Raw genomic sequence first — 18,665 nt, forward strand, 5'->3', positions numbered from 1 at the left:
CTGGTAGCGACCAGATAGATAAGATTTAAACCAGGAAAGGGCTATTCCACTTATCCTAACAACATTTTTGAGTCCATCTATTAAAATGTTGTGATCTATAATGTCAAATGCTGCACTCAGATCAAGCAAAACACTGTGTGCACAGTTAATAGGCAAGTTGTATTTTTTGCGTGCAGCAAATTGTCAAGATAATAAAAGTTTTAAAGTTATAAAAATTAAGGTTTGTTATTGATTTTATACATTTATATTTCTTTCGACCACATGCAGGAGCAGTTAGCTAGGCTAACTACCTAGGGAGCAAGCTAGTCTAGCTAATTGGTCACCTAATTGCAAGTTAAATATTAGGCAAGCTCTGAATATTCCCACAGATTGTACTAAACACAAAGTGATCGCCATGTCCAATGCGATGCTTGTGGCTTATGTTATATGCACAATATTTAGCCAATATGAAAAACCTCATCTTAAAAATAACACTTAGAAATAACTAGGACAGACCCAGAGAAAAAAACCCAAACAGCTGTTTATTATGCATTTTTGGACGCTGAATCCAAATATGTTTTCTTTTTTTACCCGTTATATTTACATATACATGTATGACATTTAGCAGTGCTTTTCCATATTGCTTTTAGCTGCCTACAAATATTTTAGAACCGATTACACTCACATATAATCTATAGTAGGCCTATGGAAAATCAGTACCAAGGAAAGTGGAGCCCCTCTGTGTTGGCAGACTATTACTGGACACTGAAGAGAGGTGTTTCTGAGGCCAAATATTCGTAAGATTATTACTTTTACTTAAGTAATCATTTAAATGGCTACTTTTGCTTCTACTTGAATAATTATTTTTAAAGTAACACTACTTTTACTTGAGTACAGTTTTTGGCTACTCTACCCACCTCTAGTTATTAGTAAATGTCCAGCTAACATCTGATCTTTGGTCAACACCTATTCACTTATGAGAAATCCCAACAAAGGCAGACAGAAATTATTGTAAAGTGCAACAGTGATCCCAAAACTGAGTATATTATACATATTTTAGAACAACTAGCTATAAAAGTTATGACAGTTTGCTAGGCTTAGTTCTATAAAAGTAGGTGTACTGAGTAAGTGACCACTGAGCATATAGTATACTGCATGTGTCTCTCAGCCACAGATCTGCAGTAGCAGTTCTTTCTTGCAGTGTCTAATAAGCTTCTAGTACAAAAGATTTTCAGTGGTAGTAGTGGATCCTGACCAAGATCAAGGATCTCCAGCACAGAGAAGTAACATGACAGCTTTCAGGCTGACACCACCTGACATAGGCTGAACACATGAAAATGCACTATTAATAAAAGATTTTTGCATATCATAACCAAACGTTGACAGATAAGAACATGTTTTACCTGCTATGCAAACATGACTTATTGTTGTTGGTAATGTGCAAATTTCAGATGAGTTCTTAGTCACTATCTCTAGGCTGAACACTGGTCTGGAACATGCTTTTCAGAGCTTTGCAAATACTGATAGAGATGCAGAGAGGTCAGATCGAAAGGCAAGTCCTGAGAAATAGGGAGAATCCCAATGTATCAATAAGCTGAAGAGAAGGAGAGCAGAAGTTAAAGGGTTTTTTAAACATACCCTTTGTTTTGTTTTACTTCTATGAAATTGTAATTTTTCTAGTGACATGATAATATGCCCCTTATAATTTCAAGTTCAAGTTCAAGTTCAAGTTTGGTTTATTTGTCACATACATAGTCATACACAGTACAACACGCAGTGAAATGGCGGAGAGTGCTCTGTCCAAACTGAGGAAGAGAACCAGGGGTGCATAGAGAAAAAAATATATATACAGATATACAGATATATATATATATATATATATATATATATATATATATATATATATATATATATATATATATATATATATTTTCTCTTAAATTTGTTATTATTATGGTGATTGTTGTTGGCCAAAGGAGGATGGGCCCCCCTTTGAGTCTTGGTTCCTTTCAAGGTTTCTTCCTCATGCTCTAGGATGTTTTTCCTTGCCATAGTCACCCTTGGCTTGGGAGAAGGGTTAAAGACACAAGAGCTCTAACAGAGAGTTTCAGGCAGAGGTTGAAGAGAGATGTACAGCATGAGGAAAATGTTTTTTGTGCACTGAAGCACGTGAATCTATTTTAGTAGACCCCAAAAATTAAATTATGAACATTGAAAATGAGTATAATAGGTCCCCAACCATAGGCCCACTTTTCCCTGGATACTCCGGTGCAGAAATTATGCCTCTTAATGTCAAAGTTAATAAGGAATAACAAGGATTAATCTTTGAAGAATAGTAAATAAATTGGGCTATTCTGACTTACCTTGATATCGAGCAAGTGGTATCCAGAAAAGTGAATAATGTTTATGCCACACTACAGGGGCCTATTCAATCAAAAGGGTTAAAAAAGGTTTTGTGAAAGGAAAGTGACACTTATTGAATGACCATCTGCTGAACAAGACACTATTCAGTAATTATGTTATAGCATCTGGAGGAATGCACTTTTACAGTTTCTTATACACCAAATTATGATTTTTCCCACAATTGGCACAAATAGCATAATCAATTATTTAATATTTATTTATCTGTAATATTTACTTATACTTATTTACTTATATTTATCTGTAATAGCTAGAGGAGTCAGATAAAGTGCTCATGACAGGTCTGTTAAGTAAGTTAAAAGGAATGGATAACTTTCTTTGAACACAGCCTATGTTCAAAATTTCTGATAAACATGCATGGTTTTAAAAAAAGGAAATTTTTAAGCTTTCTCTGTCATCAGGAATTAAATAAATGCTGGCCCCCTTTGTTAAAATGAGCAAAAACATTAATAAAAATAAGTAATACAGCCAATGATTCCTATTTTTCCACAAATGTTTGGAGAAATTGCTAATTATTCATTCAATAAAAATAATTCCTGCAAAACTTATTTTGTTTTTGGAATAGTTAATTCTGTCAAAAACAGAAAATTTGTTGGCTCCCTTGAATAATACTATAAATAAAACCAAGGGAATATGTGTTGTAGGGGAAAATGTTTCTTGATATTGCTTTTAGTGTCAAGGAACTTTATTGTTGTGTATGACATTTTCTGTTTCACCAGGGTATAAATATGAGGTAACACAGAGGTAAAATTTCTTTTTCATCCATCAACATGGGTAAAACCTGAAAGATCTCAGCTCAAATGGCCAAAAAAGCTGTTTAGCTGCATAGATTGGAGAATGTCTACAATAAAATCGGTCAACGGTTGAAAATTTACAGTAAGCACAATCATGGCCATAGTAAAGAAGTTTCAAAGGCATGGAACAGTTGGACATTTGCCAGAAGAGGATGTATTATCATATCGCACCCCCCCCAACTCACTCACACACACACACACACACACACACACACACACACACACACACACACACACACACACACACACACACACACATCTAAGAGCATGCTAAGAGTAGCAAAGAGAAGCCCAAAGTTCAGTTTCTCAATTGCAAAATTTTGTTGCATCTTGGGGTTTCACTGTTTCAAAATCAACACTGAGCTGCCATCACCATGACCAGAAGCTTTTTGGATGTGTTCCATGAAAGAATCCCTTCCTGAGGCTAAGACACAAATCCCAGCATCTGAACTTTGCTGGAATCACTGGAATTGCAACTGACATCCTGTGTTGTAGTCAGATGAGACAAAATTTGAGCGATCTGGCCATGCACACCATCATGTTTGCCAAAAAAGGAAACAAAATACAAAAAAAAAAAGACACCTCATACCCAATATGGTGGTGGCTCTTTGATACTTTGGCATGGTTTTGCTGCCAGTGATACAGGGGCTCTTGTTAAGGTCAGTGGCATAATGAATTCCATTCAATACCAAAACATTTTCACTGTAAATCTGGTTGCCTCTACCAGAAGGCTGATACTGGGCTGTGTCTGGGTCTTCCATAAAGACAATGACCCAAAGCACATGTCAAAATCAACAAAGACATGGTTGCATGTTATGTTACTCCATGTCATGTTATTCCATGTATATTGACCGTTAAGTCACTGTGGGAAAATGACTGACAACATTGTCACATATATTTTTCCTTCTTGGAGAATGAAGAATAATGGTGCAGTACTTAATTGAAGATTTCCTCTTAAAATAATTAAATATGTAATTATATATGACGAAACAAAGTACACTTTAAAACCATAAAGTCTAATGTCGACTTTTGTCTATTTTTGTCCTGCTTTCCAATATTTCTGTTTAACTTACGTGTTAATAAAAACGTGCCGTTATCTGAGTTCTCTTTTCTTACATTTCAAACGCCGTGTACATTTGAACGTAGCCTTAAAACGTCAGCGCGTACGTAAAAACAAACGCAAATCAGTATTTAGCAGGATACTGTTAGCTAGCTAATATAGTTTGTTAGCAAGCTCTTCAACTAACGACAGCTCGCCTAATTAAATATAACTCGTGCGAGGTAACAGGTCAGACATCATTGGTAAACTGAGAAGTTAGTTTGCAGCGTATGTTTACAAGTCTAGTTAAATCGTTCATTAGTATGCTAACAGGTAGTCCACCAAGTAATTGCTGTTAACCTCATTCACTTTGCAGGCTAGCTTGCTAGTAGGATAGCTAGCTTATCTAGCAAACAACTTTCTTTAACGAGACACCTTGGTTGATTTTTAGTTCTAGATTGTGCATGGCATTCTAACATCGTAGAATAAGCAGTCTTGTTCACTAGTTAAGGCAGTGCAAGATATGTCTAAGCATTTCGCTTGCTAGCTAGCTAGATAGGGTAGGTAGTCAAGGCAGATGCAAAACAAACCGCCTTACCCACAGGAAGCTAAGATTAGTTAGCTAGTAAGCCATGGTGTCCTAATGTTGTGCGGTTGATATCCTTTGTACAGCTTACCTATCTGATAAGTTTGTTCTGTGGAAGGGAATTTCAATGAAGAGTACTGTGGAATTATAATACACTGATCATGACAACTGAGACATACGTCAAGGACATCAAGCCTGGGCTCAAGAATTTAAACGTCATCTTTATCGTACTGGAAACAGGTGTCCTCGAATCACGGTTTTATTATACATTTATTCATAAAATATTATTGGACGCAAAGACAGGTGTTAATGTATTTTGAAGTAGGATTGCAGGGTATGGATAACGCAATATACTGCACTTAAATTACATTTGCGAAACAGTGTGCCTTACAACACATTAAACGTTGATGAGCTATAATTATAGCCTGTATGATTTGGACTAAAATTATTTACCGTTACATTTGTGCATCATGTGAATGCCTTAATTCACCAAACACCTACAGAACATTAATTTGGAAACTGGTAAGGATGTTTAGCACATATAAAATGATCAGCATACTGACCTAGCTAATATATATCACTAAAGCCAATATAGCGATTAACAGTATTGCAAAGCCGTTTTGCAGTTCTCTCATAAATGCATAAAATGCTTGAAATGGATTGTAACAATGATATATTATTACATTATAATACTACTAACAGATTAATTTGAGCCACTTTCAACTGTTGTTTAGTAATGAGTCAGGTGGATTAAGGCATCATCAGATAATTGATGTCCTTTCAGTTTACAGTGCTCACCCTTTGACTAATTCATGAAAGCAAATTAATTTGCTGGTTGTGCCTTTCACTATTAATTTTACAGGTAGGGTTACAAAAACCAAGGACGGGCATGAAGTGCGTACCTGCAAAGTTGCCGACAAGACCGGCAGCATTAGCATATCAGTATGGGATGAGGTGGGGGGGCTCATCCAGACCGGCGACATCATCAGACTTACCAAAGGGTGAGACTCTTCAGGGTGCTCTGGTTGGAGAGTGCTAGATTTCAGAATGCAGATTTAATTAACTAAATATTTCAGTGATGTATTGTGTAATTCAGTTTTTAGTATTACTCTGCCCCAGTGAAGAATTTTTGTATTTTTGTGTGCTTCTAGGTATGCTTCAGTTTTCAAAGGTTGTCTCACTTTGTATACAGGGAGAGGTGGCGAACTACAGAAGATTGGAGAGTCAGTATTGCAGTATTGTTCTTCTAATGAAATTTGATACAGTTGAGGACTATAGACAAGAGTGTGCTATGTTTAAAAAAATAAATAAATTATATAAAATTGAATACTTTCAAAGCTCAGATCTAACTGAATCACCATTTGCTTTAATTTTTAAAAGGTAGGGATTGACGTACCCAATTTTGTGCTTTTTTTTTTTTTTTTAGATTCTGCATGGTGTACTCTGAAGTGCCAAATTTTAGTGAGCCAAACCCAGAATATTTGGCCCTGATGAACAAGACGGTATTTTTTATTTTTTTCCTTTAAACATGACAATGAACAGCATGTTGGTACGAAACTCATAATAAATAAATCTGCCTATATCATCTTTAGGGGCTCAGTGACCAAGGAAACAGCATGAGCAGCAACAGCAATGGTTCATCTACTCCTAGTAAGTTTTTATTTTTCATTTTTGCTGGAATTCAAAAGCATTTAAAAACAGCAATGTGCATGACAAGTACAAATCTTATTAATTCTTAAAATCTGCTTTGTCCAGTTGATAAAAGGCAACAATAAAATGTCATTTCACATACTTCAAAAATACAATTAAGTGTCAAAGGGCCTTCTGATTATGATGACTCAAACTATGAACTGATACAACACTCTGAGACTAATTACTGTTTATATTGTACTATTTTCAAGGTAATGATGCCACCAATGGAAATGGAGTAAATTCTCAAACTGCCACCCCCACTGGTGTGCAGCAGGGTGGCAGAGCAAGTAGCAGCAGGGCAGCAGGTGGCACCGTGAGCAATGGGAAGGAGACACGGCGTTCAGCCAAAAGATAATCGCAGCTACCCAACACACTAGATATTCTTTTGAAAAACCACATGGTTCATTGCCTGTCTTGTTGACATTAATTATTGGCATGTAATGTTACAGTGCCCTGTAATCTTGACTTGAACAAACTTGGTAAATGTGTGCCCTGCAAAAATGATTTGGAGCAAGTCAAATATAAATGGGTTATTTCAAATTTTTAACATTTGTAACAGTTGAAGGGCTGTAATTATTGATATTTTAAAAGCCATAATACTAGTCTTTCCTATTTGAAATTAACATGCATCCAAACCATAAATTTGTGAGTAGTCTGAAAGAACCTTATACTTTCATGCTCTGTTCAGGATTAGGGTAGCTTTTTTTTTTTTTTTTTGCTGTAGATTTTTATTGAAGTGTTTTATTGAGCAGGGAGGGGCAATGTTATTAGAAAACTAATTGTCTTTTCTAGTTTCAGAATGTGTGTTTGTTTAAACTTTACCAAGTGACGGTAGGTGCAACTGGCGTTTTCATCTGAAATGTTCAGTCACATAAGATAATAAAAGGGCAAGGGAATACTTTGTACTAAACATACAAACTTAAGTCTAATCTGCAAAACATGGTGATAGTTTTGCTGATGCTAATGTATATTTTTCATTTATATTTTCACCTTTCACACATAAATGAAAAAATATTCTGTATACTTTATGTTAATGTTAGAATAATACTTTGTCACAGCAAGGTCTGCAGGAATGTGTGATGACTTTTTAAGCTGTTTGTCCATGTGTGTGCTCATAATTACACTTCATTGGATATATTGTAATATGATGAAAAATTAATCTTTACTGGTACAACTACATTTTTTAAGCAATAATTTCAGATGAGTTTAAGAAAGACATGCATCCTTTTGTTATACATTAAAGTTAAGAATTGAATTTAGTAGGACACTTGAGACTGTACTGTACCCACAGTTACTCTGCACTGTCCCCATCCCTCAGGGCAAACATGCTTTTTCCCCTGTGTGTGTGTGTGTGGGAGAGAAAGAACAGATGTAGAATTGGAATTTTTCACCCAGGGTTATTTGTACCTTTTTTGTCTAAGACTACATTCACCTATATACACTTCATGGACACTGAGAGGTGAGGCATGAAGACCAACAAAATAAGAATTTTCACACATTTTAAGCAATAGCTCTTTATTTAAACCAATAATAAGCAACAATACATAAGGACATACAGACTGCTGCTTATGTTATAAAACCGAATGCAAATGCCATGTTTAATAAGCTGTTTTGTCCTTTAATCACAGCAGGTTAATATAAATGTATTTAGTTTTTTTCCTCTGAAATCACATTTTAGTTTTTGCACATATATTTAACATTGTGTCAATCATTCACCAGACTCGCTGATCACACAAAGAAGTGTTTCCAAAGATATCACTGTCACAAAAAGGTCCAGAAGGCTTTATAAGAAATTATTTTATGTTTGCGTTAGAGCTTGTGAATGTGGAAGAAAAAAAAAAAAGGTTTCCCAAATTTCTTTGATAATACCAAATTTAACAAATGGAGGATGAATTGTGATTTCCACTGATTTTGCACTATTTCTTGTCATGGTGCTGTATGTGCAATAAGGTTTTAAATTTAAAAAAAAAAAAATTATATATAGATTCTCTAAGTGTATGTGTGCCCACTACGTCCATGTATACATCACCTAAAAGTGATTGAAATTCATGCAGGAATTTCTTGTAGCAGCAATGCCCCCTTTCAAATCAAGCGCAATTTATGACACTGTCATGTCCTCATGCACAAGAGGCAACAGTACATTTTGGTGATCGAATGAGGTTTTTTTTTTTTTTTTTTTTAGTTCTAAGAGAGGAGTTTCTCTTTCTATTTTTTATAACTAGGGTTGGGTACAATTAGGGTTAACCCATAACTGGTCCAGCAAAATTGTGACTGACATGACAAAAAAAAAAAACCTAACTATGTATCATTATCTAACTTACTAGCTGAACACTTGAAAAGAGCACAGGGGGTGCACACACTGAGGTCTGATTGTTCACCCAGACATTTGTCAAAAACATAAGGCTGCTTTCAACACAGTCATTCCAAAACATGAGTGCACAAAGTCCTATAAACTGAGTAAATTACTGAGTAGCAGTAGTAAAAACAATTGCAGAGATCTCAAAATAGCTTTGTGAATTCACAGGCATGATCAAATACTACACTTGCCAAGTATTGCATCTACTGTTAATGCCAAGGAAATCCATTTGTACATATGTGGACAAATTTGGTGAAACAATGCTTCATTTCTTTTGAAGTGTGCTAAAATTAAAACCAATTGTCTCATGTATACCTGCATGCCTTTGGTATGTCGGAGTAAAGCCAAGAAAGTGTGTAAAGAGAAATTATTGCTTATTCTGCAAAGATATTCTGAAATGGCCTGGACAGATTTGTTGGTACCACTGTAGGAGATTATAAAACCTCGATCATAGTAATATTTCCAACTAGGTATTTTCTTTAATCATCATCACATCTTAAATCTTATGATCAATCATTCAGTTTATTTAAACTGAAGGAAATCAAACAAAAGCCTGTTAAAAGTAAATGCTATAAAGAACATCTCCAAGCAACTTGGTGTTCCTGTGACTAGAGTTACAAATATTATAAGGATGTTTAAGGTCCATGGGACTCTAGCCAACCTTCCTGGATGGGGTCGCAAGAGGAAAATTGGCCCCAGATTGAATAGAAGGATAGTGTGAATAGTATTAGTCAAAGAGACCAGGAGAACTTATAAATAAACACAAGCTGAACTCCCTTGGTCATGGTACATCAGTACCATGTATGATCACACCATCTGTCACTTTTTTCCATGGGCTCCATGGAAGAAGACCTAGGACACTACACTGCTGAAAGAAAAACAAAAAGCCAAACTGGAATTTGCTAAAATGTATACCATCAAGTCACAATGGTTCTTGGAGAATGTCCTTTGGACAGATGAGACAAAACTGGAGTTTTTTGGCAAGTCACATTAGCACTATGATCATAAAAGGAAAAAACAAAGCTTTCAAAGAAAAGAAAACCATAGCTACTGTAAAATATGGAGGATTTGCTGCATCTGGCAAGGAGTACTTTGAATATGTACAGGGCACAATGAAATCTCAAGACTAAACAAGGTACTCTGGAGCAAAACATACTTCTGAAAAAACAGCTAAAAGCACCTAAGAATGGCCAAGATCAGAACATTGGATCTGAATCCTATTGCACATCTATGGAAATAGTTGAAACATGCAGTCTAGAGAAGGTACCCTTCAAACCTGACAAAGCTGGAGGTGTTTGCTCAGGAAGGTTGGGTCAAACTACATGTTGACAAGTGCAGACATCTTATTGAGAACTATACTTGGCGAATGCCTCTAAAGGATGTACAACATCCTTAATGGTCCCATCATTTTTCTCCATGCCATTTTCCTTTTTCACATTTAATATTCTTTAGGATCAAAATTCAAAATCAAATTCAGGTTTTTATTAAATATGGAATAAACGATGGAAACCCATTGATTGATGGAAACCCATTGTTTCAAGTTGTTTCAGAGAAAATTGTGGGTTTATTTATTTATTTATTTATTTTTGGAAGTGTTCCAACAATTTTGTCCTCATCTATATGTGGCAATAGCATAATGAAAAATGCAAGGCACAAAAAAAACAATCCATAACAAACATCCATTTGATGCAGTTACATGTGTACATTTGGAAATGAGGATTAGCAAGAAATGCAAGACTTCCTTAAAACAAGATTTACTGCAATTTTGTAAGAAGAAAGTATATACACAATCTAAGGGTCCAAATGTCTTTTTTTTTTTTTTTAAGGAACTTTTGTTAAATGTCCTTCTTTGCCTAGGATCCCTTGATTAATAGGCACTGTCTGCAGTCCACAGGGACATCTGAGTAAACTTTGATGTATACCCTAAAGGTTTTCTAAGTAAAAATGAGATTGTTATTCAACTACGCCTTTTCAACAAGTGAAATTTGATCCTCACAGATCTTGGAAATAAGATCTGAATTAGTAAACAAAAATGTTCACACAGACCCAATAAAAGACAATTTTCCATTAGCATTTAAAATAGAAGAACCAGAAAAGTACTAATGAATTAACATATAGTACTTATAAGCATAGGCAATTCCTAGCATTTAGAAAAATATTAATGGAAGTCACCTTTTTTTTTTCTTTTTTTTTTTGCAGTTTACCTTATAGAAGCCCCTTCCTTAGAGAAACACTCATTTCCAAAGCTAAAATTGTTCAAATAGGACCCAGTTAAATTCCAACATTCACCAAAACATCAATGAGAAGTGTCTTTACTTCAATCCAGATTAAGGAAGCAAATAGCACAAGCATAGATCAGCCTCTATGGCCTTATACATTTCAAGAGGTATTTTTTATATTTTATTTATATTTGTACATTGAAGCGCATATGGTTTAAGTTCCTTTGGCTAAAACCATTTGTTTGGGAATACACTCCCTCTTGTACATATTGTTGGTTTACCAATGACATTGTACGTTTTAGTTTTGCAGTTTGTTGCCAAGGGATGTAGATGTGCAGTGATCTAATGGTCTAAGTTAACAGGAGAACTTTCTTCTTCCATCACTTCTGAACAGTGTAACTGGTGCAATTTTGTCATATCAGGCTGGGCAATGCACAAATTTTAGCATTTTCCCCTCCTCTTTATTTGTGTGCTACACTGATGATACTACTATTCATGCCACATGTTTGACAATCAGTTTAATCTGGCCAACTATCTCATCACACTGCACAGTCTGGATCCAAGGGAATGTACCTCTGATTATGAGAACAGCACTTTCAGTCAATAGAGGCCAAGTCAAACAGTAAAATGCAAAAATAGTATTTAGTCAATATCACCCATTTTATCTGCAACAAACCCCTTAAAATTATCATTATCATAACCTACTGGTGTTAGTGACATAAATACACAAAAAAGCAACCATAGCAAAAATAAGCCCCTTTGATTTTGCATTTGCATTTAGAGGAAATTTAAAACCACTGTTCAATGTGTTCATTGTATCATTTACATGACCAAATGTTATTCTAAGAAGGCCTTAGATGGCAGAATATAAATGATCCACACCTACATATTTAGCATCTTAGTTTTCTCTCAGAAATTAAGTAATCAATTTTAACCTGTACTTCACATTGAGTCAAACTAAAAGGTTTGTTATAGTACAAGACCTAATTAAACAAACATTCTCAATAATACAGCACCTATACTACCATCTTAACCAGCAGTGGTCATCCAAATGAGAAGAGTCATGTTATATTCTTTTGCAAGGAACAATTTTAGCTTTTTATTATCATGCTCCTTTAGAACATTTACTGGGGTTTTGGTCTTATATGATTCCATGTGTCTATGTAATTAAAACTGTTGGAGATTTTCCCTTCTGCCCTTTCTGGAATACTGACATAAATGAGGCTACACAGCACTCTTGTCAAAGCTGAATATCTTGACATTGAATTCTTAAAGTGAAGTCATACATGTAATACATGTATTACATGTAATCTGGTTGAAGCCATTTATTTTTAAGTGTGGCACAGAGATGCAATTTCACTACAAGACCAACAGCAAAACAATTTAAGTCTGGACTATCAACGGATTACCAGCTAGTTCATCACAATATCAGGCATGAAATATTAACAGTGTATGTGAAAGTATGCAAAATTACGTTTTTGTAGATGACTGGGCAATAAGGAAGGAAAAGTGTCTTTCATCACAATATCAGGCATGAAATATTAACAGTGTATGTGAAAGTATGCAAAATTACGTTTTTGTAGATGACTGGGCAATAAGGAAGGAAAAGTGTCTTACACTGATTAGGATAGATAGATAGATAGATAGATAGATAGATAGATAGATAGATAGATAGATAGATAGATAGATAGATAGATAGATAGATAGATAGATAGATAGATAGATAGATAGATAGATAGATAGATAGATAGATAGATAGATAGATAGATAGATAGATAATCTGTGTGTGTGTGTGTGTGTGTGTGTGTGTACGAATGAATGCACGTTCAAGTATCCTTCAACCACTATGTAATCTTTATAAATAATCCACAAATTGAAATTTCCATTTGGGGACATATTTCTCCAAACCTACGTGCAGCAAAAACATTAGTGATCTATAACTTAAGTAGATAAATGTTCTATGGCTGAGGTAACAACTTGGTTATATGCATACGGAAACCAATATTCTTTGGATTTATGCTTGTGGATATTTCATTAAAGTATGACCTGCCAGTGATTTTCATGATGATAAAAAACAGAATAATTTTAATTAAAAATGACTTGAAATCCTTTACCCAAATATACTTCAAGCTTCAAAAGACGTTTCACAAATAAAACACATCAGTTGAAAGAACTTGTATGTACAGATTCCAAAACCCCAATATTCCTTTATTTGCCAAAGCATCTATTACTTCCATATACGTTTTATTTCAAAGCAAAAGTTATGCTGCATAACAATAAATGCACAAGGTCCATTTGAACAACAAAATGCACTCATCGCTACAAATAACAAAATGCCTGCCCTTCAATGATGAGGTAAAGGTTGGTGTGCTTACAGCTAATCAAGTGAAGCACTTGAAAATTATAAGCTCTATGAACCTCTGACACAAAAATACAGGACCAGCCAAAGGATGTATCCATTCACACTTAAAAGCAAATTTATATCATGTTAAGATTCCAGGTTACCTGAAGGACTTTTAATGAAAGATTTTTATTTGAATAAAATAAGATTTAGTGTTTAGTGTTTAATACATAAACATAAACTGTGTCATTATACATTAGATGCAGAACTGGAACTAGAACAGCATTAAGAGACCTGACATAAGCATGCATTTATTTAATATATTTGAGGAAAACATCCTTAATTCTGGACTCGTGTAATGAACTGAATTAGTATGGACAGGACATGCACTTTCTAGTTTCTATTGTATTTGGAAATTAATAAGCAGACAGGGCAGCAAGATCCTCTGTCCATGGCACAAACCTTGGTTTTTCTTTGCACAGTAACAACTACAGCCTCTGGATTTCTTTTGCCACCATGTGTTAAAAAAAACAACTGTTAAATGTCCAACAAGTGCATTACAGGAAAGCACAGGTAGGTAAACTGAAATGGCAAGACAACTCTAAAGCCACAGCATAACCAGAAATACCAAATAACTGGACAGCTCACCTCATATATTTTAAATTGTTCTAATTTTAATATATGTTATGTATATAAGAAAGTTCTACACAGGCATTTAGATTTTTTATAAGCCATGTCTCATGAAAGCATACATTATGTATAGCAGAAGTTCATTTTATGTCCTAAAAGCCAGTCCTTAGTAGTTTTCCCTCACATCAGGTGATCTAAGACTTCCATTGGAACTATCCTTATAGAAAAGGACATTTTGTAATCCTTCTGGCAAAATGCTTTTTTTCTCCTCCTATTACAGAACAACTCTAACCCATGATACACTTCTAGAATGGGATCTAATGAGTACAATCATTCAGAACCATGCAGTTGATAGAACACCACAAAAACTGACCAAAGGTGAATCTGCACATCATACCTAAATCTTCCAGCCACAATCATTACAGTGAACAGTCACACAGTAAACCTATCACCTGTAATTGTCAAGTAGAGCTGTACCTTTAAGGCATATTCCAGGGATTTACTCTAAAATAGAAAATGAGACTTCTATTGCCTTAAACTAATTCTTCAAGTAAAAGAGGGACAGAAATGTCCATGGAGGTAAGTGGGATACTTCCCAAAATAATATGCTGTGGACAGCATCAATCCTGTTACTTACAAATGACAATCCTGACAATGAAACCTTTTAAAATCAAGTACTAAATGGATACATGATAATTTATAATCTTTATCCTATTTGCCAAATCTCAGTAATCTAAATGTACATTGGCATATATTCTATATCAGATGCATTTTAATTTATGAATTTATTTACTTTTAATTGTAGATTTAATTCTCAGTCCTTTCCACGAAGGGTCACTGAGAAACGACTGAGCTACATTTCACCGTCATCCTTGTGTCCTCCCTTTAAAATAATCTTCCTGACAAACAAAAACTACAGAACATTTAATGTCTCCTTCATAACAACCAATTGGCTGGCAAGTTATCCCTTTGACTACTTAAGTGCTCCAAAGCTCTATAACTTGCATTTAACAGAATGCTGACTGCTACTATATTGTGCAATTTTACTAACTGCTATTTTAACAAACTAGCCCAGCTGCCATATTGCTATTTTCACCATCAGCCTACTGTTTGTATTTTGCATACTTCATACAATCACATGCTATTCCAGAGAAAATAATAAATCATTAATTCATTCATTCCTTTTCAGCTTGTTAATGACCTTACCCTCTGCAAATAATTTATTCTGTAAATGTTTCAAGAAATACTGGGAACCCCAAAACCATTTAAGCCACTCCAGGGTGTTAAACAATTTAGACATGACCTTTAGCTCATGGTAAATGCCCAAATATTGGACTACCTTTGCATAAAAGGTTGAACTGTAGTGTTAAAAGGTTGAAGCAGTACAAGGGTCTGGCCTTTACTGTTTAGTCCCCTTTACAGTTTTCACCCAGTGGCTCTACTTGGACTGCATAATGAAAGACTAGCTCTACTGAGCAAACAGTACACAGATTCATATGGCACTTGCAGGTCTTGGTAATGCATGGGGTGTCATTAAGGTCAACCATTTTTGACATGCAAGTGTTTGTACACACACACACACACACACACACACACACACACACACACACACACACACACACACACACACACACACACACTTCCCCCACTTATGGGCAAGAGTTGAGACAGGACACACAAAATACAGAGAATGACAGAAATTAACTGTGAAAGATAACTATAAGGCATTCCCAAAAGCTAATAAACATTTACATTGACCAATAGAGAAGCAGATCTCCTAGGCACTAGAGGAGGCTGTATGTGCAGCCTTTCACCTCTTGCACATGCATTTTAGAACTACAAAACAACAACAAAAAACATCTCCACTTTCAAATACATAACACCCTGCAATGGTTTAAATGATGAGGACTGACAAGAATAAACACACAAAACAAACATCTACAAAAAGGGACTATGATCATGAAAGTCAGGCTTGATCTAGTATTCAAACTATAATGGATGTTTCTGTATACCCCCACCCCACAGTACAGTGCAATTTCAGCTAAAATTCGGTTGAATATTAAAATTTATTTATTTTTATCTGCAAATTTACTTATGAATATGGCTCAGTGGAGATGCCTGTAAATCAACATCGACCTATGAATTTGAAGGCTCTCCATTGCTATAATTTGCTCCTTGCTCCTTTTGGCAACTCATTAAAAGGCAGTGCAAATAGAGTTTTCAGTTTGAAGTGTGTTTTGTGCTACTCACATCTGCACAATGAGGTGTGAGCTTCACTGCTACCCTTAACTGATCCCAAAAGGGAGATTCATTCCCTCTTCATTTACTATTAGTAATAAACACAGATGAGCACGCAGAAACACACACACACACACACACACACACAATTATGAAAACAGATTAAGATCCACCTTTTCTGTAGCCTCAATGTTACAACCCCAAACGATAAAACTACAACAGCAACATGTATGCACACACACACACACACACACACACACACACACACACTATTAAAGGTACAAAAGTGCGTATTCATAAATAAGTGCTTTGGGTCAGTGTAAAGAGGAACTTTTGTCTCAATTTTAAAAAAAAATGTATTGCCCATCTACAGTACAGGGCACTTATTATTCCACAGTCTTGTTTTTTTCATCTCTATTCTTTAGATCAGCACATTCTTGCTTCTCAGGTAACAGTCACTGTCTATGCATATATACATCAGCATGGGGACAGCACCTGCAATGCCATATTTTATCATATGCCTGCCCTTGGCTTGTCATATTTGGACCTATAGACAGTTATCACAGTTCTCAGGAAATGTCCAAAAATCAAAATGAAATCCAACTCAAATGTAGTCCACAAGAGCAATGGCATGCTCCGCAAATGTTTTCCATTTGACAAAAAAAAAGTTCCAATAAATATCCTCTCTTGAACTTCTTAAATTATAATGTTATTGAATGGCTTGTTCAGCATCAGTTTATACCCATACTCTGACATCATATAAAAAGGGCTTATGAAAAAAAACATAAGCAAAGTAGTCCAGGTAGCTTAATACAATCAACTTTTCAGCATGTTAGCGCAAATGTGAGGAACAGAAGGGACATTGTCTCAGGCATTAGCCATTTCCACATTCAGTAAAGGGATGCTGACTATTTTCTAAAAGCTTCAAAATTTCAGTATTGTGGGTAACAGGTACTGGCCACAAAAGGGTGCAATATATGCTTTTTTATTCCTTAAATCATTTTTTTGTAGGTTTGCTCCAACTTTTTTTTCCTAGGTCCTCTCTTGTCCCTGTTTAACTGGAGCCGTCAGGAAATCTATATCTTAAATTCAAAGCTGTTAAAAGTATTAGACTTGTTGACTCTCGTTGCAGAGCCCCCCCCCCAAAAAAATTAAAAACCAAAGAAAAAAAACAAAAACAAATGTGAAACCTCAAATCGGTACTAGTGCTTGATTTTTTTTTTTAATATTCCTATTGTGAATTTGTAGCTGAGGTATAATGACCTGAATATATGCAAGTACATAAACAAAAAGCTGTTCCTCAAAGACACTAAAGAGAAGCTGCTTTTGAAGAAAAACAAACAAAGAAACAAAACAAACAAACAACAACAAACCAACCAACCAATCAAAAAACAAATCAGGCAGTGGTTGGGTCTTTGAGAAGCCCTTTGTAAATTGGTATTATACTTTGCAGGACCATTACTGAAGAACAATGCTGTCTGTCCTTCCCTTTCCTTTACATGAGAGGTAATAGCCAAAGCACACATACTAATCATGAGAAAATATATATAGCATACTTAAAGCTTTGTTTTTTAAATTAAAAGCCCTTAAAATACTGATTGTCAGGTTTTTTTTTAGTTTTTTTTTTAAAAGACATAAAAAGCCAAATTGGGGAAAAGTAATACCTGTGAATATATACTTTTCCACATACATATGTCTCTTAGCAGAACTATTGGGAGAGGTTAAAAAAAGAAAGAAAGTGTTATATATTGTAATTACTACAAAAGTATTAGCAGAACATCTGTGCCACATCAAATGCCAGGGAATTAGGTGTTTTTCACATATGGATAAACAGGTTATTTCAAGTATCTTTCCGAAAAATACTGTAGAATGCCTAAAGCAGATTAAATAAACCTTACATTAAAAATAAATTAAATCTATGTAAGCACGAAATAATTTAACAAGTCATGGTGTTTCTTCCTGACTGGTAAGATTTCATGATCAACTGTTCGGATATCTTCATGATGCCACATTAAAAATGGTCACAGACTCCCTCTAAACTGATGACACACACAACTACAATATACCCCTAACAGGGTCAACTGGATACAGCTATCCAAGCACACAAAGAGACCATTTAGGTGTTGGAGCTCAGTAGCTATGATACATTCCTGAAAGGAGTCTTGTTAATCTGCCTGATTCATAACCAAAGATTTAACTGACCACTGGGCCCACATAATCTTTAAAATAGATGATGTTCATAAAACCTACTGCTCATTAGTTTAAAAATTGAAAGAGAATAGATCTACCCTCAATACCTAAAATAATGTCTGAGAATCCTAACAAGCACTTGCTGAGAGCCTTAAAAATGTGTTTGACTGCTCAAGACAC

At 35.1% G+C, this 18,665-nt stretch overlaps 1 protein-coding gene across 3 annotated transcripts; it reads left to right on the plus strand.

The window, feature by feature from the left end:
• The first annotated feature begins 4,360 nt into the window (after positions 1-4,360).
• On the plus strand, positions 4,361-7,901 carry si:ch73-190f16.2 (SOSS complex subunit B1). Of its 3 annotated transcripts, none has more exons than XM_027027978.2 (7): positions 4,361-4,482; positions 4,906-5,059; positions 5,682-5,820; positions 5,971-6,042; positions 6,246-6,321; positions 6,412-6,469; positions 6,721-7,901. In XM_027027978.2, the coding sequence occupies exons 2-7, from the start codon at positions 4,981-4,983 to the stop codon at positions 6,864-6,866; spliced, it is 570 nt and encodes a 189-aa protein (XP_026883779.1). In that variant the 5' UTR covers positions 4,361-4,482; positions 4,906-4,980; the 3' UTR covers positions 6,867-7,901. The 3 variants fall into 3 exon arrangements, with proteins under 3 accessions (XP_026883779.1, XP_026883780.1, XP_026883781.1); XM_027027979.2 differs by having other exon boundaries at positions 4,938-5,059; XM_027027980.2 differs by having other exon boundaries at positions 4,361-4,475; positions 4,938-5,059.
• The last annotated feature ends 10,764 nt before the right edge of the window (positions 7,902-18,665 follow it).

The sequence above is a fragment of the Electrophorus electricus genome, chromosome 20, assembly GCF_013358815.1.
Source record: "Electrophorus electricus isolate fEleEle1 chromosome 20, fEleEle1.pri, whole genome shotgun sequence".
Taxonomy (NCBI): Eukaryota; Metazoa; Chordata; class Actinopteri; order Gymnotiformes; family Gymnotidae; genus Electrophorus; species Electrophorus electricus.